The following is a 24,284-nucleotide window of genomic DNA, read 5'->3' as shown; positions in this document are numbered from 1 at the left end:
AGAGAGGGAAAGTGGTTTGGGAAGGGACAAGGGAAGGGGCTACAGCTGGGATACAATGTGAGTAAACTGTAATTTATAAAATAAATAAATAAAATTTCAAAAAGCCAACATCAACAATAAATTAAAAAAATCAAAGAAGCTGGGCCTAGTATCCTATGCCTACAATCTAAGCACTTTGGAGGCAAAGGCAGGTGGATCTCTGTTTGAGCCAGCCTTGTCTACAGAACTAGTTCCAGGACAGCCAGAGCTACACAGAGAAATCTTATATGAATACAAAACAGAACTGAAAGTATTTATGTAAAAAAATGTAATTGTTTGGATTTTTTGGTTTTTTTTTTTTTTTTTTTTTTTTTTTTTTTTTTTTTTACAGACAGGGTTTCTATGTATAGCCTTTGTAGACTAGGCTGGCCTCAGACTCTCAGACTCTGCCTCCCAGAGTGCTGGGATCACAGGTGTTGTCCCACCATGCCCGGCCTGTTTGGAAAAAATTTAGAACACAAAAGACAAATGTATTTGTATTTTTTGATGTGTATGGGTGTTTTGCCTACATGAATATCTGTACCATTTGTGTGCCAGTGCCGAGGGAGGCTAGAAGAGGGCATTGTATTCCTTGGAACTGGAGTTACAAATGGTTGTGAGCAATCACATGGTTTCTGGGAATTGAATCAGGTACTCTGAAAGAACAGTCAATTCTCTCTTTCCTTCCTTCCTTCCTTCCTTCCTTCCTTCCTTCCTTCCTTCCTTCCTTCCTTCCTTCCTTCTTTCTTTCTTTCTTTCTGATTTGTTTATGATGTATAGTGTTCTGCCTGCATATATGCCTGAACACCAGCAGAGGGCACCAGATCTCATTATAGATGGTAGTTACCATATAGTTAATGGGAAGGACCTCTGGAATTCCGGGCAGTGCTCTTAACAGCTGAGCCATCTCTCCAGCCCCTAGTCCTCTTAAACTCTGGACCTTCTCTCCAGCCCCCAAGACATACTGGTTTGTTTGTTTATTTTGTTTTGTTTTCAAGACGACATCTCACTATATAATTCTGACTGTCCTGGAACTCACAGAGACCCGTCTACCTCTGCCTGCTAAGGGTGCTGCCACTGCAGGCTAAATCTCATTTCTTTTTCATTTTACTGTTATTATTGTGTGTGTGAGTGTATATGATGTATGTTTATGGGTATTTGTGCCACAGTACAGATGTGGAGGTCAGAGGACAGCTTTGTGGAGTCAGTTCTGTCCTCTTACCTTTATGTGGGTCCTAGGGATCAAACTCAGGTCACCAGGCTTTGAGAAGCAAATGCCTTTACCTCCTGAGCCATCCTGTAGGCCCTAAAAGACACATTTTTTGTTTGTTTGTTTGTTTGTTTTTAATTTATAGCTGGGTGGTGGTGCACATGCCTTTAATGCCAGCACTTGGAAGGCAGAGGCAGGCAGATCTCTGAGTTCAAGGCCACCCCTGGTCTACAGAGAGAGTTCCAGGACAGCCAAGGCTACACAGAGAAATCCTGTCCTGAAACACACACACACACACACACACACACACACACACACACACACGTTAGGCTACAGAGATGGCTCAGTGGTTAAAAGCACTTACTGCCCTTGCCTGGGAGTCAGGTTTGGTTCCCAGAACTCACATCACGTAGTTCACAGACAGCTAGAATTCCATTTCCACAAGAAATTTATGTGATGCACATAAAGTTACATACACATATACAGATATCAATAGATCTTTTAAAAAATGTAGGGAACAGAGAGATGGCTTGGCAGTTGAGAGTGCTGATTGTAGCCAGCCAGGTTGTGGTGGAGCACACTTTTAATCCTGGCACTCAGAAGGCAGAGGCAAGTGAATCTCTGAGTTAGAGGCCAGCCTGGTCTACAGCGTGAGTTCCAGGACAGCCAGGATCACACAGAGAAACCGTGTCTCAAAAAATAAAAAGTGAAGAAGCAGTGGCTGCTCTTCTGAGTTCAGCTCCTGTGGGCTGTGACCCACAGTTCTCTGTGGCTCCGGTTCCAGGTGGACAACTCAGGGCATGCTGAGGTCTGAGCACACATGCGGTACATGTATATACAACAGGCGCGCGTGCGCGCGTGTGCACGCACACGCACGCGCGCACACACACACACACACAAATAAAAATAACGAATTAAAATATTGTCTGGAAACGGGATAAAGGCATGTACCAGCACATCCAGCAACAGCCGATTTCATTTAGAGATGATTAGTCTGGGGCTGCATGGCACGCGCCTTTAATCCCAGCACTTGGGAGGCAGAAGCAGACATCTCCGTGAAATCAAAGCCATCCTGGTCTACATAGTGAGTGCAGGACAGCCAGACAACTCCTCTATCTCTATGTTTGTTTGTTTTTCTCAGTTTTTTGAGACAGAGTTTCTCTGTGTAGCCTTGGCTGTCCTGGACTAGGTTTGTAGACTAAACTGGCCTTGAACTCACAGGGATCCCCTGCCTTTGCCTCCCTGAGTTCTGGGATTACAGGCCTGTGCCACCATGCCCAGTTCTATGTTTGTTTGTTTGTTTGTTTGTTTTTCCTTAATAATCCTGTGTTCAGGCTGGAGAGATGGCTCAGAGGTTAAGAGCACTGACTGCTGTTCCAAAGGTCCAAAGGAGTTCAACTCCCAGCAACCACATGGTGGCTCACAACCATCTATAGTGAGATCTGGTGTCCTCTTGTGTGGTGCAGGTGTACATGCAGGCAGAACTCTGTATACATAATAAATAAATAATTAAAGAATAACCTGTGTTCACTGCTTGTCAGCCAGTTGCTTGCTCTGCCTCTTGGCCTGTGGTTGGCTTTATTTGCTCCTGTTTACAATATTCAAGCAGAACGCTCTCAGTTGAAAGGAGTGCGGGGGTTGAGCCACACAAATAGAAAGTTTTTTTTTTCCAGTAAATCACACAGTCTTGGGGTTCACAGTGCAATCAAATACCCCGCAACATTTCCCCCTTTTTGTCTAAATAAGAAAGAAAGACTGTAACTCAATGAAAACTATTTACAATAATGAAGCTATTTCTGCCTTCCACGATGTTCAGCCTGGGTGTTTTTGGCAGTTTTAGGATAAAGTATTTTTTGGGTTCAACATTCTGTAGAACGTCCTTGCCAGTCTCACATGAACTCAGCAATTTGAATGTCCTGAGCAGACTGTAGTCTGAGGCTGATCTTTGGGTGGTGTTTGTCAGCTTAGAGGCAGTACTGGCTAAGTAGAACGCAGCAGCCACCCCAAAGCTGTCCACTGTTTGGTATAAAAATCTTGGTATAAAAATCTTATAGATATAAGATTTTAAAAATTATAAAAACCTATAAGATTTTTATACCTTAAGAAAAGTTTTATCGAGTTGAATGAAAACCAAGATATTATGAGATTAGTGACAATAGAATAGTCCCTTATTTCTTTATTTTCCTCTGTCCCATACCAGGTGGCTCTTCTGATATGAGACAGAGATTTTAGACTTTCCTTTAACGAGCATGTGTGAGTTTAGAGAAGGAGAGAGCTAGCTTTAATTTTTTAATTGAATTGGGACCACAAAAAGATCATTTGCCATTATGTCGGTAGAGGGCAGCAGAGGCAAGCATTTGGGCAGGAAGTGGGCAGGAAGTGAGTGGGCAGACAGCAGGGAGCTCCTGCTGCGCAGCCCCGGCCCTGGCCTTCATCTGGTAGTCGTCCTGCAGGAAGGGGTGTCTGTTCTGGCAGGATGGTGGCATGGGTGCCAGCACTAGTCCAGGGCTCTGAGTCCAGATTGTAGACTGGTCAGCTGGAGGTAGGTGATACTACTTGGCCAATTTACTCGTTTTTCTTGGGATATTTTCTCTTGATGGTCCTTTTTCTTCAGACGTTTTACTCACTTGTCCAGTGGTCTCAGACTCCTTAGTTGAATGCTTTTACTTTCCTGGAAAGGTTAAAAACAAAACAAAACCCTGCCCCAGCCCTGACTCTAGTTTTGTTTTGTTTTTTTTTTTGGCAGGCTTTATCTTCCCTACGGCAAAATTTATTTATTTACTTACTTGTATATGTGTGAGTGCTCTACCTGCATGACAGAAGAGGGCATCAGACCACATTATAGATGATTGTGAGCCACCATGTGGTTGCCAGGAATTGAACTCAGGATGTCTGGAAGAGCAGTGCTCTTAAAAGCTGAGCCATCTCTCCAGCCCCTTTTTGTTTTTTTTGTTTTTGTTTTTGTTTTTGTTTTTTTTTTTTTTGAGACAAGTTTTCTCTGTATAGCCTTAGCTATTTTGAACTTGCTCTGTAGGCCAGGCTGGCTTTGAACTCACAGAAATCCACATCCACCTCTTTCTGTCTCCCTGCGTGCTTGGATTACAGGATTGTGCCACTGCACATGTGACCAACAAAACTTGTTTGTTTGTTTGTTTTTGGTTTGTTTTTTTTGTTTGTTTGTTTCTTTGTTTGGCAACAGAAAAAGCATTGTTTTTCATTTGAAATTTAAAAAAATTCTTTTGAAAGCCAGGTGTGATGGTGCACACCTTTAGTCCCAGCACTCAGGCAAGCGGCAGAGGCAGGCAGATCTCTGAGTTGGAGTCCAGCCTGGTCTATAGAGCAAGTTCCAGGACAGCCAGGGCTACTAAAAGAAACCCCTGTCTTAAAAAAAAAAAGCCTTTTGAAAATTTGAAACTACATATACCTTAGTATGTGTGGCTATATATAAAATAAATAAATAACTCTTAAAAAGAGTGTGTACTCTCTGTCCAGATGGCCCCAATTTAGTTATCTGCACCCACGTCAGGTGCAACTCTAGCTCCAGGGGATGCTACGTCTTCTTCTGGCCTCACAGGTACCTGGGCACAGTAGAATGTGCTCACATAGACACATGCATACACATAAATGAAAGTAATAAAAATATATTTTTTAAAAATGCAGAGCTAATTCATTTTACTTACTGTTTTTGTTCTTTCTCTTTCTTTCTTTTTTGAGACAGGATTGTAGGTGCTAGTTTATTTGGGGGTTCCTTAAAGCTTATATCTCTCTTCCAACCCCCTCCCAACCCCACGTAGGGGAAAAAGAAGGTTGTAAGGGAAAGGGTGCATAACCCTCTTTACTTCTTCCTGCTGGGTAGGGCCCTAGGATTCTTGGGGGGGGGGCAATGCCAACGCCTGTCTTAGGAAATCCAGAAGTCCAGGTGACCAGCAAACAGCAAACACAGCAGCAGGACAAACCAGCAGCAGCAGTCTTCCTCTGACTCCTCCAAGTGACTGCACTGTTTTCCTTGGGACGATCACAGTTATACCCCTCAAAGTCCTCAGAATTCAACTAATGCCAGCTGCCTCCACATGGGACAATTAATAGGTGTGGACAAACTAACCCCCCCCCACTTGGGATTATAACAAAAGCATGTTTATATATTCCAAACCAAAATGTCCACAATACAGGATCTCATTATGTAGCCTTGGCTGGTCTAGAACTCACTCTTTAGACCAGGCTGGCCTTGAGACCGGACTCCCTCTGCCTCCTTAGTGCTGGGACTAAGGATATGCACCACCACTGCCCAGCTTCATTGTTTTCTTGCAAGTGTATCTTTCTGTGCTTTGAGTCCTAAAATCTTAAAAATCTGTCATCTGTCTGCAGAAAACCTTGAACTTTGAATATAATGTTAAACCTGCTATTTACCTGCTGTGTGGCCCAGAACATTTCTTGACTTCTCTGTCCCTCCAGTAATCTCATTTCATAAAGGAACCTCAGTAGTCTGAGTTGCTAAAGCTCTTGAAATTCAGTAGGATACATCAATAAAGGACTGAGTGAGGAAGTGTGTGATGTGGGGCCTTTTTCTTCCATCTCTCAAGATGTCCTCACTGTCCTCTCCGCTGCCATGCTTCCCCGAACCTGTAACGCCTTTCCCACGTTAAGAAAAAGACTTGGTTTTACTCTGTCCTCCCCTCCTTTTGGCTGATCTTCCCTGCACAGCGAGGCTTTTTGAGACAGCTGACCATCGGCTGTGTTTACAGTCCTTACATGCCAACCAACCTGCTGGCTTGGTTGGTGGCTTCCTGCCAAGTCTTCCATTCAAAATGCCTTCTACAAAGGTCACTTGCTAACACCGTTCCTTTAGCAATGCACAGGTGACATGGCAAGGGCTGGGATGACCTTGGAGAACTTCTGGGGTGCTGACAGACTGTACTGTACAGTAGATGGCTGGTAAATATGTGTCCTATCCTTCTCATGCCAATGGTTTCAAACTGTTCCTGGAACATTCCCCACCTACAATTCAGTATCAGTTTGTAGATTTTCTTTTCTTTTCTTTCTTTTTTGTTTTGTTTGTTTGTTTGAGACAGGGTTTCTCTGTGTATACCTGGCTGTCCTGGAACTTGCTCTGTAGACCAGGCTGGCTTTGAACTCAGAGATCTGCCTGCCTCTGCCTCCCGAGTGCTGGGATTGAAAGTGTGGACCACCCCCCGCCTAATTTCTAGATTTGAAATTGTCGTTAGTTTGAGTTGCTCCTTACATTAACTCCTTCCTTACATCTGGCAAGGAAGTTGCCCTTGAAAATGGACTACATCGGGGTTGGAGAGATGGCTCAGAGGTTGAGAACACTCACCGTCCTTCCTAAAGGTCCTGAGTTCAATTCCCAGCAACCACATGGTGGCTAATAACCATCTATAGTAAGATCTGGTGCGTAGGTAGAATGTTGTATAAATAATAAATAAAAACTTAAAAAAAAAAAAGAAAATGGACTACATCCCTCCCTTGGTTGACACTTCTGGGTGGAGGCATCTTGTTTACCTGTTATTTGCTTCCTGTTCATTCTTCTCTGCCTTCTGCCTTTGTGGTAGGTAGCTGCTTGTTCTTGTTTGGGACTGCCTGTACTGCATCCCGTTTTCCACAGAAGGATGGAGGTTCCCGCTTGTCTCCAGAGGAGTTGCAGGGCTTCAGGTGGCTCATGGCCCCAGTCAGCGGCAACTGAGGTCAGGCTATCTGGAGTGAGCCATGTCCAGTCAGCTGAGGCAGAGTGGTGGGAATTATAGTGTGCAGTGAGGATCGAAGTTCAGTGGCTGGCAGGGGCCTGAGCATCTTCAGTTACCCTTCGGGCAGTGAGTGTTCAGGTCCTGTCAATGCTCCAGGAAGAGGCGCTCGTGAGCCAGGGTGCTCTGGCCAGTTCCTGGCTCAACAGCAGGGCCAACAACATATTTATTATTTTGAAGCAGAAGCTGGGCATGACGGCGCATGCCTTTAGTCCCAGCACTTGAGAGGCGGAGGCAGGTGGATTTCTGATTGATAGAGTTCCAAGACAGTCCAAGACTACCCAGAGAAACCTAGTCTTGAAAAACCAACCAACCAAACAAACAAAAAAAATTGAAGCTGAAGGTCAATGAGATAGCTCAGTGGTAAAGGTTTTAATCCATATCAAAATAGACGGGGGAGAACCAACTCCATAAAGTTGTTCCCTGATTTCCACATGTGAGCACATGCTTGTACATGCACAAACACACACACACACACACACACACACACACACACACATGCTGAGTTAAAAAATATTTGTTGAGACTATAGAGCCTTGGCCATATAGCCGTTTTAATATATTTAATAAGGCCGTTCAATCACTTGTTCTAATTCCAGAACAAACAAGCTTATTGGCCCCAATGAAACCCTCACTCCCTTTCCTCCAGCCTTGGGACAGTCACTCAACAAATTGTCTGTGAACTTTTTAAAAATTTATGATCACTATTTGACTTTTATTTTGAATCCCTCCTGTAAACAGAAACACATGTAATTAATTCTCGGCATTCGGCATCTAAGCGTGTTCTCCAGTACTGTGTTCGGAGTCCGTCACGTTAATTTTGTCCTTAGCTCCTGCGCAGGAGGAACTGTAGCGTGCCTGAAGCGTGGAGCCGCCCGCGGGAAGGGAAGGACATCTTCCCTGCACCTCAGCAGCTGCAGGGCGGGCTGCTGGTGGGGTTGGAGCACACCGCGCCGAGCTTCACCCAGAGTGAGCGCATCGCTTCCGAGCCTCTGCAGCATCCTCCGGCAGAGGGCCATGAGATGACGCAGCGAGTATTTATTGACTCAGGTCGGCGGTACTCTCCTGGGGCAGAGGAGACTTGCGGAGTGGAAGCTAGCACTGCGGACATCCAGAAACTGTAGGCTGCAGGCTTTTTTTTTTCTTTTTTCTTTAATTTATTATTAGTGAAGGGTGCGTGCTATGGCGAGGATGTAGCGGCCAGAGGACAACTTTGCAAGTACATTTTTACGTGGGTTCCAGGACCGAACTCAGGTAAACAGGCTTTGCGCGGCAAGCTCCTTTTGCCGCTGATCTCTCCATCTCTCCTCTCTCTTCCTCTCCCCACCCCCTTCTGTCTCTTCCCCTCTCTCCGTATATCCTTGGCCGTCCTGGAACTCGGGAGATCCACCTGCCTCTGCACCACCACTGCCGGGTGCTGAGCCATCTCTTCCGCGCCTATTGGTGTTTTCAGTGCTGTGACTGTGGCTTGCAGGAGGCTGGGAGCGAAGACACCTACTGACTCCGAGGAGGCCCCAACAGCCAGAGAACCTCACTGGGGAGCTCGGGAAGGCGGAGTGACTAGTCAGAGGCCCACTAATCTCACACCAACGCAGTGGGCTGCTGACAGACGCTTCTAGTACGCCGCCTACGCGGGCCGCGGCTCGCTCTGCAGCGTGGGTGGGGCCTCGTAACGCCGCAGTGGAGGGGGCGGAGCCTCCTCCACCCTCAAGGCTCTTGCCCAGCAGATCAGAGGGCGGGGCCTGTGAAGGCCAACCCTCCCATGAGGCCCCACTAGCCAAGGGCGGGCGTGTGGGCGGAGCCCAGGCGGGGCCCTCCCTCCAGGCCCCGCCCACCGCAGGATCTGCAGTGAAGGGGGCGGAGCTTGAGCAGGCCTGCTCTTCCCTCAGGCCCCCGGACTACGGCCAACTTGGAAGCGCAGGGGCGGGGCCTGAGGACGCACCGCCCCGCGCCGCGCCGGGGGTTGGGTAGGAGGAGGAGCCGGCGCTGGGTCTGCAGTGCAGCGCGAATGCGCGAGCTGGCGGCCAAGGCCCTGAGGTGCGGCCTGTCCCAGAGCGCTGAGCAGCTGTCGCACCGCAGACAGGCCACGGCCGCCGCGGCACCCGTTCCCGGGCCACACCATGAGGTCCGCGGGCCCCTCCTGAACTGCGGCTGCCGGCGCACGGGGCCTCGGGGAGCCGGGGCCATGCGCGGGCTGCGCTGACGATGCCGCCCGGCGCGCCCGCTCGCCTGGCGCTGGCCCTAGGCCTGGGCCTGTGGCTCGGAGCGCTGGCTGGAGACCCTGGGCGCGGCTGCGGGCCTTGCCCGCTCCCCTGCTTTTGCGGCCCGGCGCCCGACGCCGCCTGCCGCGTCAATTGCTCCGGCCGCTGGCTGCAGACGCTGGGGCCGAGTCTGCGCATCCCGGCTGACGCCACCGCGCTGTGAGTAGCTGCGCCGAAGCAGTGCAGGCGGGCAGGCGGTTGCCATGGCGGCGGGCGGCCTGGCTAGAGCATCACCGCTGGGTCCGGCGGGAGTGGGGCTGAGGTAGAGTCCTTCTAGACCGTTGCAGGGCTGTCGGCCGCAGGGCGTGGGCGCGGTCCCGAGTTCGGGCCGCAAGACGCAGCGGGGCCTGGCCGCTCCCAGGGCGAGGCTCCAGCAGGGATGTCGGGCCCGACTAAATAAGGAAAACCTTGGACCTCAGCCGGCGTGACCCAGAAGGGTAGCCAAAAATCCCGGTTTCTATGAAGACTGACGTCTTACGTTGCTGAGCTCCTCAGACAGGGGCTGCATCAGCGCTTGGGGCATGGTAGGAAGTTTCGGAATAAACGTTAATTAGAGACTAATTAAGATGCATCCCCGGGTTGGGAATTTCTGTGGGGTTCAGAACTGGCATCTAGGGGAGGAGTCTAGACAGGGATTTGATGGATGTGTTCATGCTTAAGGGACAAGAAGATGGGTTCAGGGGCCTGCAGGCTGGTCTTGGCCGTGGATGACTGCTGGAGAAGTGGGGAGTGGAGGGCATGGTGGGAGTGGGCCGCAGGTAGGGCTTCGTATTTTTAGGAACTTAAGGAAGGAAATTTCCAGGAGGGGTTAAAACATTTGAGACCTCCCCAGTTTTGCATTCTGGAACTAACAGGCAAATTTCACTGAGAGATCGCTTTGAACCAGGCTTAACTAGGCTCTTTTTATAGATCATCACACTTAATTCTTAGTCTAATTCCCTGGAGGATGGTAGAGCTAGACCCTTGTTTTACAGGTGATGAAACAGGCTTGGAGACGTGATGTAATACATTCAAGGTATCACATCCTAGACATGATCGCCTGTGGTTTGGGCCTTTTGCAGTGCTGGGGACCAGGGTTGAATCAAGAAGGGCGAGGAGAGCAGGGTTGTTTGTCTCAGGGCCTGATGATTCCAGCCTCTTAGATTTCCTGGATACGCTAGCTAGCCACAGTAGTCCCTGCTGGAATCCCTTCAGGAGCTTTTTAGATGCCTGGAGCCATTAAAGTAGAACTGGGCCCTTTCACTGGGTTTTGTAACGCTCTTGAGTGACTCACCCAGCCTATCATTGTGCTCCTTAGCCACTGCAGCATTTGTAGTGCAGCTATCTCTGGAGATGGATCCCCTCTTGGTGTCTAGCAGAATCCACAGAACTGCATCATATGCCTCACCTTTTATTTATGGATACTATGAATGAGGGCACCTCTCTTTCTTTGCTGGCTGGCATCTCTGGTGGTCAGAGGAGCAGTCTAGGACATGCAAGATGAGGGTCTACAGATCCGTTGGCTCTTTGTGCAGTAGTGAGGCTTGAGCTGTTACCCTGGGTTCTGGTACAAAGGGTTTTCTGAGAGCTGATAGCCTGGCCCGACCTGACCTCATAGGGTTCTTAAGATGTTTGTTCCTCACATTGTGTGAGGAAACATCAGAATGACCACATGTAGACTGCTGGATGAAGACTCCACATTTTTCTTCCCCAGCACTGCTTCTAAGTGGTTTATTGAGCTGTGAGACCCAGCAGATAGGAAGCTGACTCCTCAGGGGCAGGTGTTGAGTTCCCCCTGCTGGTTCTGGAGGCCAGTTTGTGTCCCATAGGTTGTCCATGCTGTAGGCTACTGGAGATCAGATAGACAGATGATTTTCTCTGAGGACAAAGGACACTGACAGCAGCCTTCAGGCCAGTGTTTAGGTGCCCAGTGAACATTGCCTTCTTTCTCACCATCATCAGGCCCTTCTGTATGTGTGTGGCTCCTTGGCAGGACAGTTGTATCCTGGAAACAGGACAGCTGGTCTTCTGAGAGTAAAGCTTCCTAGCGTTTCTTGGCCTAAAACCATGCTGCTGCTTAAGAAAGGTGATATTACTGGTAGATTACTGCTGCTTGACTGGCTTTGAGCTTTACTGTGGAGTATTTAAAACTTTGTTATTGTGAAAAGTATGGAAAACAAGAGTAATTGGCCTAGTGGTAGTGGTGCATGCCTTTAATCCCAGCATTCAGAAGAAAGATTTAGGTGGGCCTCTGTGGGTTCAAGGCCAGCCTGGTCTACAGTGTGAGTTACAGGACAGATAGGGCTACAAAGAGAAACCCTTTCTCAAAAAAAAAAAAAAAGAAAGAAAGAATAGGGTAATGAATCTTACCCTTTTTTTGCCTGTCATTTCTGCCTTATACTTTGAGCCAAAGACCAGCATCTTATTCTTTTATTTGTGAATGTTTTGAGTCTATCATAACATCCAAAACACACCTGAAATAGGGAATGCCTCCTTGGTGGGATTGGATGTCTATTGTGTATATTTTTTGTTTATCTCTCTTTTTAAAGTTTGTTTTGTTTTAGGCGTGTGTGTCTGTTTTTTGTTTTGTTTTGCTTTGCTTTTTTTGAGATGAGGTTTCTCTGTATATTCCTGGCTGTCTTGGAACTGCTGTGTAGACAAGGTTGGCCTAGAACTCACGAAGATCCACTTGCTTCTGCCAGTCAAATTCTGGGACTAAGGCTGTGTGCCACTGTGCCCAGCTGCTTGGGATGTTTTTGTTTGTTTGTTTTTGTACTTTTTTGAGACAGAGTCTCTTATAGCCCAGGCTGGCCTTGAACCTTCAGATCTTTGATTCTTCTACCCCAGTTGTTGTCTTCTTTTTTTCTTCTTTTCTTTTGAATTACAGGCATGAGCTACCACACCCAGCCGGCCCAGTGTTCTTAGTGCTGGAATTACAGATGTCTTCCACCAGGTCTGGCTCTGGAGTTTTGGTAGTTTAAATTAGGGTTCAGATAAGGTCTACACAGTACAACTAGTTGATGGCCAGAATCTAGCTAATAGTTAGACTTCACCCAGTTCTCTTTTTCTGCTTTTAACTTGTGGAAAAACTAACTCCTGCATCATTAGGTATTTGACTGACTGAGCTGTGACTGTAGAGCTCTTGCATGTCAGCCTTGATGTCTCCAGCTCAGTTATGGAGGGCCACACCTCTATCAGGTCTCTGGTGCCTTTGTGGCCATGACTACAAGGCAGGACATTCTGTATTGAAGAAAGCTCTCTGGAACATCCACCTGGTACTAGGTATAAACTTTTTTGTCTTCAGATGTGGTTGTTTTAGATATCATTTCTGGGTGACTGCTGCACATTTAAAAATTTTGAGTTCGAGGCCAGCCTGGTCTGCATAGTAAGTTCCAGGACAACTAGGGCTATGTAGAAAGACCCTGTCTCAAAAAAAAAAAAAAAAAAGTTAAGAAGGGCAAGTAGTATGATAGCTTATGCTTGTAGTCTCAACACTGGGGAAATTGTGGCAGGAAGATTTTGGATTTGAGGTCAGCCTGGGCCATATACAGAAATATACATACATACATTACATACATACATATATATTTAAAAAACTCTAAACGTAAAAGAATTATGAATAGGTAAATCTATTGAGACAGAAAAGATTAGCAGGCTGGTGAGGGTAGATGGCTAAGGACTGTGGGCTTTTTATTGGAATGATGAAAACATTATGAGGTTATCACTGATGTTACACAGGCTTGTGAAGATACTAAAAATCATCAAGTTGTAAGTTTTGAAATGTGAACTTCATAGTATGCATTTTTGCATAGAAGATCCACTTGCTTCTGCCATACTTGAATTCTACAAAATTCATAGTATGAATTTTGCTGTTGATGAAAATAAATTTTAATTCCACCAACTAATAAATTTATATAAAGAAGTAAAGAGTTTGGTCATTGGGTCAGGTGTGGTAGCACATCCCTACCATCCCAATACTTGGGAGGCAAATGCAGGAGGATTGCTATAAATTTGGGTCCAGCTTGGTTTATATAAGGATACACTCCTCACTTCCATCTTGAGAGACACAAACGAACAAACAACCTCAAACCAAAAAAACCTTTGAGGAAACTCTCCAGGAGATACACTCCTCCTCTGCTCCTTCACAGGCTTGTGATGGGTTTTGTGTCTTCTCTGTCATTGTTGTCCTTCCCATGGGGCTGTGGGATGGAGTCTCTTGGTTTCTTTGTATTGACTAGGAACCTGAGGATCCCAGATGTTAAAGTGCTTTTTAGATTCATATCTGGTGTGTTGCCAAAGAAGTGATGTGGTCAGGATGTTTTATGGCTATCCCCCAAGACTGCACACAGGCTGGTTAATAGATGGCAAGGAGTGGGAATGATAGGGCCTCCTCTCTTGTGGGCCCAGGGACAGTTGACATATTCACCAGGGGATTGATAGGTTGTTAAGGTCCTTTCTCTCTAGTTTGTTTGTTTCTTTTTCTTTTCTTTATTACTTTTTATTTTTATTTTTTGTTTGTTTCTGGAGACAGGGTCTCACTATGTAGCCCTGACTGTCCTGGAACCCACTCTGTAGACCAGGTTGGCCTTGAACTCAGAGGTCCACCTGCCTCTGCCTCTTGAGTGCTGGGATTAAAGGAAAACACCACTGTGCCTTCTCACCAGTATGTGCTCCCTGGGGGTTCCCATGCTTGTCCCCCTACCCCAGTTCCCTTTTTCTGGAGGGAAGCATGGGGACTCGGGCTCATGTCCCAGCCCTTTCACTTCCCGTGTGACCTTGCTCAGCGGCTCAGCCTTGAATCTCAAATTTCTTCCCTGTAAATAAAGTAAGCACCTTAAGGGATCCTACCTTAGAGTGGGTTGTGGGGCCTCAGAGGTGAGGATTTGTGGTGCGTGGTCAGGCTTGTGTTCTGGAGCCAATATTAACGCTACAGAAGTAGGTCCCCTTCTCCATGATTTCTGGCTGGCTATTCTCCTGTCCTTAAGTACCAGCTACCAGGAAATGTACCTGAAGACTGTCCTGCTGTGCTGCAGACCGAACATGAGAGCCTGAGTATGGAAAGTGTGCTCAGGCCAGATGCTGTACAGATAGAAGAAGCACAGGCCACTGAGAGCAGGCAGATTCCTGCTCATAACTCAACATCTAGATCAAGGAGGCCAGAAGTTTGACCTCAAAGATGCCTTTAACACTAGGAGGATTCATGAGATCTACCCCTAGCCCAATACGCTCTCCCCTCTCTGTGGGGTGTCGGGCATGTGTGGTGTGGTAGTATGTGTGTGACGAGGTTCGTGCTCCATTGCCCAGGCTGGTCTTGAATGGCCCCAAGAAATCCTCTTGGCTCAGCCTACCACATTTTGGGGCTATAGGCATGCACCAAGGATGCTGGGCTCTCTCTAGTTTTTGTTTAGTTTTTTGAGGCAAGTTCTTATTATGTAGCTCTGGCTGGCCTAGAGCTTGCTGTGAAGCTGTCTCAGCCTCCTGAGTGCTGAGGTTACAAGTATAAGCCATTACACCCAGTTTCTTTGTTTTGCTTTTAAATTTATATTTGCTTTAAAATATTATTTTATTTTAATTTAATACTTTTATTTATTTATTGGTTTTGGAGACAGGGTTTCACTGCTGTTCTGGAACTTGCTTTGTAGACCAGGCTGACCTCGAACCCAGAGATCTGCCTGCTTCTACCTTCTGAGTGCTGGGATTAAAGGCATTTGCCACCACACTCAACTCTAGACTTTATTATTTATTTATTTATTTTTAAAGATTTATTTATTTACTTTAGGTATATGAGTGCCCTACCTGCATGCCAAAAGAGGGCATCAGATCCCAGTATAGATGGTTGTGAGCCACCGTGTGGTTGCCCGGAATTGAACTCAGTACCTCTGGAAGAGCAGATGTGAAGCAGTAAGGCTGTGCTGAGATAGCACGCTGTGGCATCTGCTGTCTTGGTATTCCTTATTCTCTAATTTGGGTGATTATGTGATGCTGCCCTGCATTCTGTTTTATGTGCCCAGTGCTGGGCTCTTGGGAGATTTTAGGAAAATCAAAATGTATGTAAGCCTCAGTTTCCCCTTCCTGTTTTTGTTTTGAGGCAGAGTCTCATTAGATATGCCTATGTGGCTTTGAGCTTGGCATCAGTTTTCCTGCTCAGTGTCCCAATACATGGGTTACCATGCTGGGCTTCCCCTTCTGGGTTCTTTAAAAGCACTCTGGTTTCTCCATCCAACAATGGGCAAACAGAGTGTCTCCATGTGGGCTGCCTGTGTAGCCTTCTTCTGCCATCCTTGACTGCCATTTTATGTCTCTCACTGAATTATGCCTGACCTCACTAAACTTTGCCGGGACATAAGGGGCCATTCTGCTGCCTCCTTTATATTCTATCCCAAGGTATCTCTGCTGAGAGGGAGGGGAACATAGCAACCCTGGCTCCTGAGGGAAAGCCTGGCTGGAGTTGAGTTTCAACTGAGGAAGCCATTTTGGATGGAGACACATTTTCCTTTCCGGAACATTGCGGTGGCCAACATCAGCAGCAGGAGCCCAGACAGCCGGCCCGCCTAGTGCTCTGGAATGAAAACACCCTACTTCTCCTGCTGCCGTCTGGGGTGTTGGCTGTCTGGGTTCCATGCTTAGGCCTGGCCTGCCTCAGCTGTCCGTGTGGCTCCAGCTGGCCTGGTGTGGGTGCCACAGGGCGTGAGCAGTCTCTTTGAAGGACGAGATACAGCTGGAAAATGCAGCTCATGTCTTTTCTCGGAACACCTCGTTCTTTTTGGCTTGGCAGGAATCTTCTTCATAAAGAGCCCTTGTGATGCCCAGGCACTAGTTGCCAAGGAGAGGGGTGTACTTGAGGGTCAAGGTAGGCAGTGCTTCCTCTCTCTGACTCTCCTTTGGGTTAAAAATCCTGGCAAAATGTGGTAACCCTAGTGCAGGTTGGGTCCTGTGGGGCCTCCTTGGGAAGAGCTTAACCTCTGGCACTGGCAGAAGCCAGTTTCTACTGGTTGCAGCCTTTAGGGTGAGAGTCACAGTAAAGGGCCTTGCTGCTGTAGGAGTAGAGAGGGCTCAAAGGTCCTGAGCCCCTGTATTGCTTCATTGCTGGGGTATTGAGTAGCCTCCGTGCCCCATACATATGGAGGTGAGCAAACCTTCCATCCAACTGGTCGTGTTAACACGGGGACAGCGGCCAGCTCTTGGAACAGCTATTTCTTGGGCTAAGTTGGGCTGTTCCCTCAATATGAGGAGGGCCCACTGCCTAGCACATTTCTTCTAGTTTTGGGGTCTGAATCTTTGATTCCTGTCCATGCCTAAGTCCCACGAAAAATCTTAGGCAGGTCATGTCACCCCTAACATCTCATTATGGTGATATTTTAGTTGTAGAAGGACTCAGTACTTGTGACAAAGGGTTCTGTAAGGATGAAAAAAATTCTACAGAACATCTTGTAACAATGTGGGGCCTCTTCTACTCCCCGGGCCCTGGGACTGTGAGGTCCTTCAGCCTGGCTGAGGGGCTCTTAACACGGGCATTTTCATTGCCTGAATCCTGGTATCCTTTTTCTCTTCTCTCTGAGACTGAGCTCCTTCCTGTGTGCCTAGTCCTGGTTTGGAGCCAGGTGAGCTAGGTCTCAAGGTGCATGCAGAGTGATGGTAGGTATGGCTGGCCTCTCTGACCCATCATCTCCCTGGAAAAAAAATTGGTATAGTCCAGAGACTGTCCCCTGCCCATATCGCCGCCTGTGTGCTGAAGTGCCTTTTTTCAACTCTCTCTCTTAAACTTGAATTCATTAATTTAAACATCATTTCCGGCCCTGGAAGCCAGCCTTGCTTGCCATAAATAGAAGGGAACAAAAAGCAAAGAGAACAAAAACAGAGTGAGGATATTAGACTTAACTGGCTCTGCTGCTAGGCTACGAAAGGCCCATTAGTGCTGAGAGGCACCCAGAGTGAGGCCAGCCGAGGAGCTTTGTCCCTCCGCCCAGACCTAAGACTGCGCCCTCACGGTGGTTTCTATTTCCTTCTACCCTAGCTCTGGTTGGGGATGTTTACGGGAGTCATCCTTGCTGGTCGAGGGGACTCTGTTCTCCCAGAGAGGATGAAGCTGGGTCTTGGAGAAGGACTGGGGCCTTCCTCCTTACCATGCTGGACTAGCCTGCCAGAAGGAGGAGGCAGCTGGCTCCTGTGGAATGGGTTACATAACATCCACAGGCGGCCCCTCAGAGCTGTTCCCCCTGAGCCCTGTTTCCAGCATGGCGGCCAGCAATGGGCTGGGGGGTGGTGGCTGGCACTCACCCGCCTGTTGACCACATGCGTCTGGAATGTGCAGATGTTTCCTTTGGGGCTCTAGCTGGCCTTACATCCCCCCTACCCCTTACATCTAGACTGAGGAGCGGGCACCTAGGCCACTCCTGACAGCAGAGGAGGAAACCGAGGCTGCTTGGCTGTTGGTCTGGGTTGCAGCCTGTTGAGGGCCTCCTGTTGCAGCTCTGGAACAGCGCTTCAGCAGTGCTCCTCATAGCTGGCCCATCTTCTAAGGGCGTGCAGTGTCTACAGTGACCCTCCTTGATCTTCACCTTTGCATAGACCTGCACACTTGCCTTTATACTCTTGCTGTCCTTTTTGCAGAGAGTTGCCTGAGATTACCTGCTTTCCCTGTTTCACAGCATTACCCCAACTTGTGTAGCCTGTGTGTGGAGGTTCAGGTTGTTCCATGTTCCTCTCTATTAGAGGAAAGTTGAGAGTCAGAAACAAGATGTCTCTTGTAGGGTGTGAGAGCCCATGATACACTTGGGGAAGCTGGGTTCCCTCTTATTGGGCCAAGTAGCCACACAGAGGTGGCGGTATTGGGATATAAGTTGTCCTTGGCCCCTTGTCGTACCAGAGTATCTGATCTGGAAGGCAGGGTGCCCTCTTGTATGGGGTATAGAAAGTCCTTCTTCAGCATTCTCAACGTAGTCACCCATTGTGGAACAGGAGAGGGGCAGCAGATAGGGCAAGCTGGATGTACTCCACATCTGTGTGGAAACTCAGGTTCTGTCCGTCCCGGTAGTACAGGCAGTATGAGGATGGCCTGCCAGACTGAGATCATATGGGCATTTGCCTGTCACTCCAGTGTATAATCCCAGCTCAGGTCCCCTCTAGCCTTGACTATGGGGGCTTCTGTAAGTTGTTTGCTTAGGTCTTAGAGCGACCGGAGTACTCAGTTGGCCCATGTCCTCTCAGGGTGTTCTAGCTAAGCTACTGGTTCACCTCCTCGTGGCAGGTAAGGGGCCAATGATGCTGCCCCTAGCTTCTGTGTGCCTTCTGTCAGGATACCTTGTGCCTGCCTTTGTCTTGTCTCAGATCCTTACAAGGACTCCAAATATGGTTCCTGGGCATCAGATTATGGTGACATCATCTGGCAGGAAGTCAAGCCTTCGAAGATGGGGCTAGTCAGGTCTTGGCCATACTCTTAGAGCAGTGATGGCAACAACAGATGGAGACATGGAAAATTTCTGTTCAGGACCTCTGGGCAGGGACCTTGTGTGTCTCTTCACTGTTCTTCACATCCCCTCATACCACCGTGTCTGTTGGTGCTGCTCTCCAACCCCAGGAGTATGAGTTAAAGTCCTACCCAAGATGGCTTGTTAACTACCCTGCGTTTGGGGAGCTTGGGTGAACAGAATCCCTATGGTCCTGTTTGTTTTCTGGGCTGTAGCCCAAGTCCAGGTGAGGGTTGGGGAGAAGTATCACAGAGCAGCCTCTTGGGCTGAAGGGATGGCTCAGAGGTTAAGAGCACTGGCTGCTCTTCCAGAGGTCCTGAGTTCAATTCTCAGCAACCACATGGTGGCTCACAACCATCTATTATGAGATCTGGTGCCCTCTTCTCGTGTGCAGGTGTGCAGAACATTGTGTACATAATGAATAAATAAATCTAAAAAAGAACCAAAAACAAAGCAGCCTTTTGGCAAAGGAGCCTCAATGGTTTCACTGAGCTTGGTCTCAGTGGAGGACCTAGTTGGATGAGGTGTTGAAGTGTTCTTAAGTGAGGAGGGGTGTCTGTACCCTGAGGCTGATGCCCTCACCTGATTTCTTAGGCGGCCCTAGCAACTAACACCCAGTGTGGCTTTCTGAGAGAATGAAATTTGGAGATACTAGCTTTCCTCTTCCTCCTCTAATCTTGGAGGCTGTGCTAGAAAGCTTCCATGTTAGGGGCAAATGTAAGAGCCTACCTATGTTAGCCTCTGTTCCTGCCTCACCAGCCTTTCTAGGATCACTGCTGCTTAGTCTATATCCTGGTTTAGGATATAAATTTTTAGGAAGTAAAAATTTAGGTTTTTCTGTTGTTATCATGGTATCCACTGGAAAGGCTTTGCTTCGGTCTAACGGATGATTCCCCTAGCGTAACCATTGCCTCCCATGTGGCTTGGATAGTGGAGGTAAGATGAGTCTAGCAATGGGTCAGAGTGGTATCTGGAAACATACTTAGGGATGGAGGCCAGACAAGGAAGATCCTGGCCTCTGTCTCAGCAACTGGATGGTCATGGCATCAAGTTCAGTCCTTTCTATGTCAATCTAAACTCTGTTCATTGGGATGGTTCCTGTTGATCTTTTGAGTGCTGCTTCCATATGAAGGAAGGAACACCCTTCTGGACAACTTGCTTTTCCTCTTGTAGGCTGTCAAAGGACAGTGGGGTAGCCGATACACAAGATTGCCATGTGTGCGTGGCCTTTATAGCATCCTGGACATTTCATATCCCATAAAGTAGGAATTGGAGCTCTGTACTAGCTGCTTATGTTGTTTTTTTTTTTAATTTTGTTTATTTTTGAAACAGACTTTCTCTATAGCTCTGGCTGTCCTAGAACTAGTTCGGTAGACCAGGGTGGCCTCCAACCCTGAGATCCACCTGCCTCTGCCTCCCAAGTGCTGGGGTTAACGCTCTGCACCACTTCTGACAAGGAGCTTCCTCTTAGGTTTTCTCCAGTTCTGAATGGGATGAAGGGGATCAAGAACGACATTCTTGTGGGGAATGTGGGTCGCATGAAGTAGAGACTGTAGAGTGGTGCATAGACCTGAAGGGGCCCAGAAGTGTCCACTGAGTCAGGGTGATACAGAGTCTTCTGTCCCTGAAGCCTCAGTGAACATTAGAGTAAGTAGGTACAGAGAGCCTAAGAGGTGGGTGGCTGAGGGTTACCGAGAATCTGGAGCTAGAGAGTAGGCAGGTTGTTGGGTAGACCTTGACACTGGAAAGACCTAAAAGGGCCCAGCAGTTCCATTGTTACTTAGTTTCATGGGTGGAGCCTTATTATTAGAGTTGGGGCCTAGACTTCTGACATTAACACAGTAACAGATTTAGTAAGATGAAAAGCATGATTGCATTGTTCTCATCAGAAGTTGTCAAGTTGTAATGAAAGTTTCTTTAAGTTTTCCTTTTGATTGGAGTTGTTAGCTATTGAGCTGCATCACTAGCTTAAAAGGAGTCCTTGGCATTTGCTGAATAGCTTATTCACAGGGTTTGCAGCGAGCTGTGATTGGCCTGTGGTTAGTGGGTTGGATGAAGTACTGTTGTAGTTCCAGGCCTAGGGTTTTGTTACTGTTTTGAGGCCTCTCACTACTACATTCCCGGAAGTCCTTCCTAGGCTCACTGCCTCAGCCACCCGTGCAGCTGTCACTCCAAATGTTTGCTATAGCCTGCAGTTTGTTTTGTTATTTTATCTGTGATCTTTTGTGTAGAGGTTGCTTGTTTTGGAATGTAGTTGGGTCTGTTGATTTTTTTTTTTTTATTTTGTTTTGAGAGGGAATCTCACTCTATAGCTCCCACTATTCTAGAACTTGTAGCAGTTTTCCTGCCTCAGCTTCCAAGTATGTGTGCTACCAGACCTGGCTATGTTTGGTCTTTAAAAAAACTGATTTTAAAATTATTAATTTGTTTATTTGTGTTTTGTGTGACTCTGCCATGTATGTGCAGGAACCTAGAGGAGGGCTAGAGTTTGTGAGCTATCCAATGTGGGTGCTGGGAACCCACTATGGGTTCTCTTGAAGAGCAGCAAATTTTCTAGCTGCTGAGTCATTTTTTCAATACCATGTTTCTTGTCTTGTTGCTTTATTTCTGTGATTTCACAGGTTCATGCTTTGCAAATACATGTCTGTCCCAGTGACAGCATGTGCTGGCTCCATCACAGGTTACAGATGGCTTGAGTTACAAGGCTTGTCTCTGTCTCTGTCTGTCTGTCTGTCTTTCTGTCTGTCTTTCTCTATGTATGGGAGCAAAGGACAACTTTAGTTGTCCCTCCTTAGGAATACTGTCCAGCAGCCGGGTATGATGGCACATACCTTTAATCTCAACACTCAAGAGTGGTGGATCTCTGAGTTTGAGGTCAGCCTGGTCTTTGTAGTGAGTTGCAGGACAACATAGTGAGCTACATATTGAGACCCTGCTCAAAAAACAACAACAGAACAAAACAAGGGATGCCATCCACCATATTTTAAGGCAGGGGCTCTCATTAGTCTGCAGCTTGCATAATTAAGGCAATTACTGGATTATAGATATGCGCTACCAAAACTGGCTTTTTAATTGCAGAGTCTGGGGGACCAAACTCAGGTCCCCAGCAAGCACTTTACAGACTGAGCTATCTTCCCACGTTCCGGTCCAGCATTTCTTAGTTCTTCTCACTAGAGAAACCTTCATAGCACAGTTTTTGAAGTCTGGGATGCCTTTCTTTACCTGTTTTCATATGTATTTGGTGTGTTTGTGTGTATTTGCATGTTTGCATATATGTACAGAGGCATGTAGAAAAGCCCAAGGTTGATGTTGGGAATTTTCCTTGGTCACTCTTCCAACTTATCCTTTGAGGCAAGATCTCTCAATTAAATCCAGTGCTTGACAATATGGCTAGTCTTAGTAGCCAGCATTTCTGAGAGGTCTGGGGATCTGAACTTCAGTTCTCTTGCTTCTGAGGTAAGTGCTCTAACAATTCTGAATTCCGGGTTTTTGATAATTGTATGTAAATCATCAGCATTGTGGTATGGGGTATTATCATTCGTATTATCTTTGTGCCCCCACTGCATATGGGGAACATCTTGAGGACCTTCTTCTACTACCAGCTGGGTTCCCCAGCCCTGGGGAACCCTGAATCTTATGTAAAAGGTGTAAGGAGCCAGTTCCTGATTATGTGGGACCCTTCTGTTGTACCGGAGGCAGCCCTAGCTCTCCTTTGGGAGAAGGGCTGTGGGGGCCACATGGAATTGTTATTAGGTCAGTTATTCTGTGTGGCCCTGCTATGTAGTCCTCGGTGCAGGGCTGAAGTGTTTGTAGATTTCTGAAGTCTGTAGCTCTTCTACCTCAGTTTCTCACATCTTTCATGAGAACAGCCCTCTTGTGGCCCATGGGAATGGGGTGCGGTGGCTTGTGAGTGAGAAGCATAGCTTTGATTGCTGGGAGATCCTGGTGAGAACGAGGTATGCCCTCAACCGGCCCAGAGCGCCTATTCTGACCATGATCACTTGTTCCTCAGAGACCTGTCCCACAACCTACTCCAGACGCTGGACATTGGGCTCCTGGTGAACCTTTCAGCACTAGTGGAGCTGTGAGTATACCCTTCTTGATATGCCTGTCACACTAGAAATTACTCCACGCAAGCAGGAAGAGCTACCTGTCACCAAAGGCTCACATCGCGCCCCCTCCTCCTTTCTTGCAGGGACATAAGCAACAATAGGATTTCTACATTAGAAGAAGGCGTGTTTGATAATTTATTTAATTTAAGTGAAATGTAAGTTTCTTTGTTTTTACTGGGTGTCAGTAACTGGACGCCTGTCCCCAACACCTCCTGTCTTCCTGCCCTGTTCCCCACCTACTCTCAGTTCTGAGAGCTGTGGACAGTGGGAGGCTAAACTGCACCCCTGTTGGTCTGGTGTCCTGTACCTGCCCCTCCCCTGCAGAAACCTGAGTGGGAATCCATTTGAGTGCAGCTGTGCTCTGGCGTGGTTGCCACGCTGGGCAAAGGAACGGCAGGTGCATGTGCTACAGTCTGAGGCAACCACATGCAGGGGGCCCATTCCACTGGCTGGCCAACCTGTCTTCAGTATCCCCTTATTGGACAATGCCTGTGGTGAGTACAGGGGCCATGGGGCAAGAAGGCAGGGATGATATTTGTTGTTATTGGGTAGAGCTACTAACCTGGTGGCAGATGCGGCCCAGGGAAAGGCATGCATGGGAGGATAGGGTCTAGAAGGTCTCTTTTGGGGGTGGGAGCTCTGACATGGAGTTTAAAGAGAGTTGGTGAGGGAAGAAGATGGAGCCAGGAAAAGATAAACCCCTGGGATCAGTGTATCTGTCTGTCCCCAGGTGAGGAGTATGTCGCCTGCCTCCCTGACAACAGCTCAGGTGCTGTGGCAGCAGTACCCTTCTTCTTTGCCCATGAGGGACCACTGGAGCCTGAGGCCTGCAGTGCTTTCTGCTTCTCAGCTGGCGAGAGCCTTGCAGCCCTATCAGAAGAGAACCAATGCCTCTGTGGGTCAGGCCAGCCCTCCAACACTTCTGCAGCCTGCTTATCCTGGTGTTCCAGCATCTTGCTGTCCCTCAACTCTGCCTGTCGGGGCCCCACCTTGCTCCAGCACATCTTTCCTGCCTCCCCAGGGGCTGCCCTGGTGGGGCTCCATGGACCCCTGGCCTCTGGCCAGCCAGCAGACTTCTACATCACTTCCCCCTTGCCCATTAGCTCCACACGCTGGAACTTTGGAGATGACTCCCCTGAGATGGACATGGCTGGCCCTAATGCCACCCATTACTATGTACTACCTGGGAGCTATCACGTGACAGCTGTGTTGGTCTTGGGAGCGGGCTCAGCTCTGCTGGAGACAGAGGTACAGGTAGAAGCGGCACCCACTGTCCTGGAGCTTGTGTGCCCATCCTCTGTACACAGTGACGAGAGCCTTGAACTTGGCATACGGCACCGTGGAGGCTCAGCCCTCGAGGTCACCTATAGCATCCTGGCCTTGGATAAAGAGCCTGCCCAAGGTGCCTACCATGGTTCAGCCCTCCTGCTTCCTCTTCTAAGCTGGGTTAGGGTGGAGCCTGGTGCTCCAGCCTCAGGCATA

At 47.9% G+C, this 24,284-nt stretch overlaps 1 protein-coding gene across 9 annotated transcripts in view; it reads left to right on the top strand.

Annotated features, from left to right (window-relative positions):
- The first annotated feature begins 8,863 nt into the window (after positions 1–8,863).
- Positions 8,864–24,284, top strand: part of Pkd1 (polycystin 1, transient receptor potential channel interacting) — a 44,395-nt gene continuing 28,974 nt past the window's right edge. For 6 of the 9 annotated variants that reach the window (XM_060364004.1, XM_021644738.2, XM_060364003.1 and 3 more), the window contains exons 1-5: positions 8,926–9,403; positions 22,703–22,774; positions 22,886–22,957; positions 23,127–23,296; positions 23,533–24,204. In XM_060364004.1, coding sequence (XP_060219987.1) covers positions 9,189–9,403; positions 22,703–22,774; positions 22,886–22,957; positions 23,127–23,296; positions 23,533–24,204 — 1,201 coding nt within the window. In that variant the 5' untranslated portion in view covers positions 8,926–9,188. Of the gene's footprint in view, positions 9,404–22,702; positions 22,775–22,885; positions 22,958–23,126; positions 23,297–23,532; positions 24,205–24,284 lie in introns of all 9 variants that reach the window. The other 3 variants (XM_060364002.1, XM_060364001.1, XM_060364000.1) reach the window with 1 other exon arrangement.

This window comes from Meriones unguiculatus, chromosome 11 (genome assembly GCF_030254825.1).
Source record: "Meriones unguiculatus strain TT.TT164.6M chromosome 11, Bangor_MerUng_6.1, whole genome shotgun sequence".
Classification (NCBI taxonomy): Eukaryota; Metazoa; Chordata; class Mammalia; order Rodentia; family Muridae; genus Meriones; species Meriones unguiculatus.
Note: the sequence above shows the minus strand (reverse complement) of the source record. Positions and strands in the feature narration are given on the sequence as shown.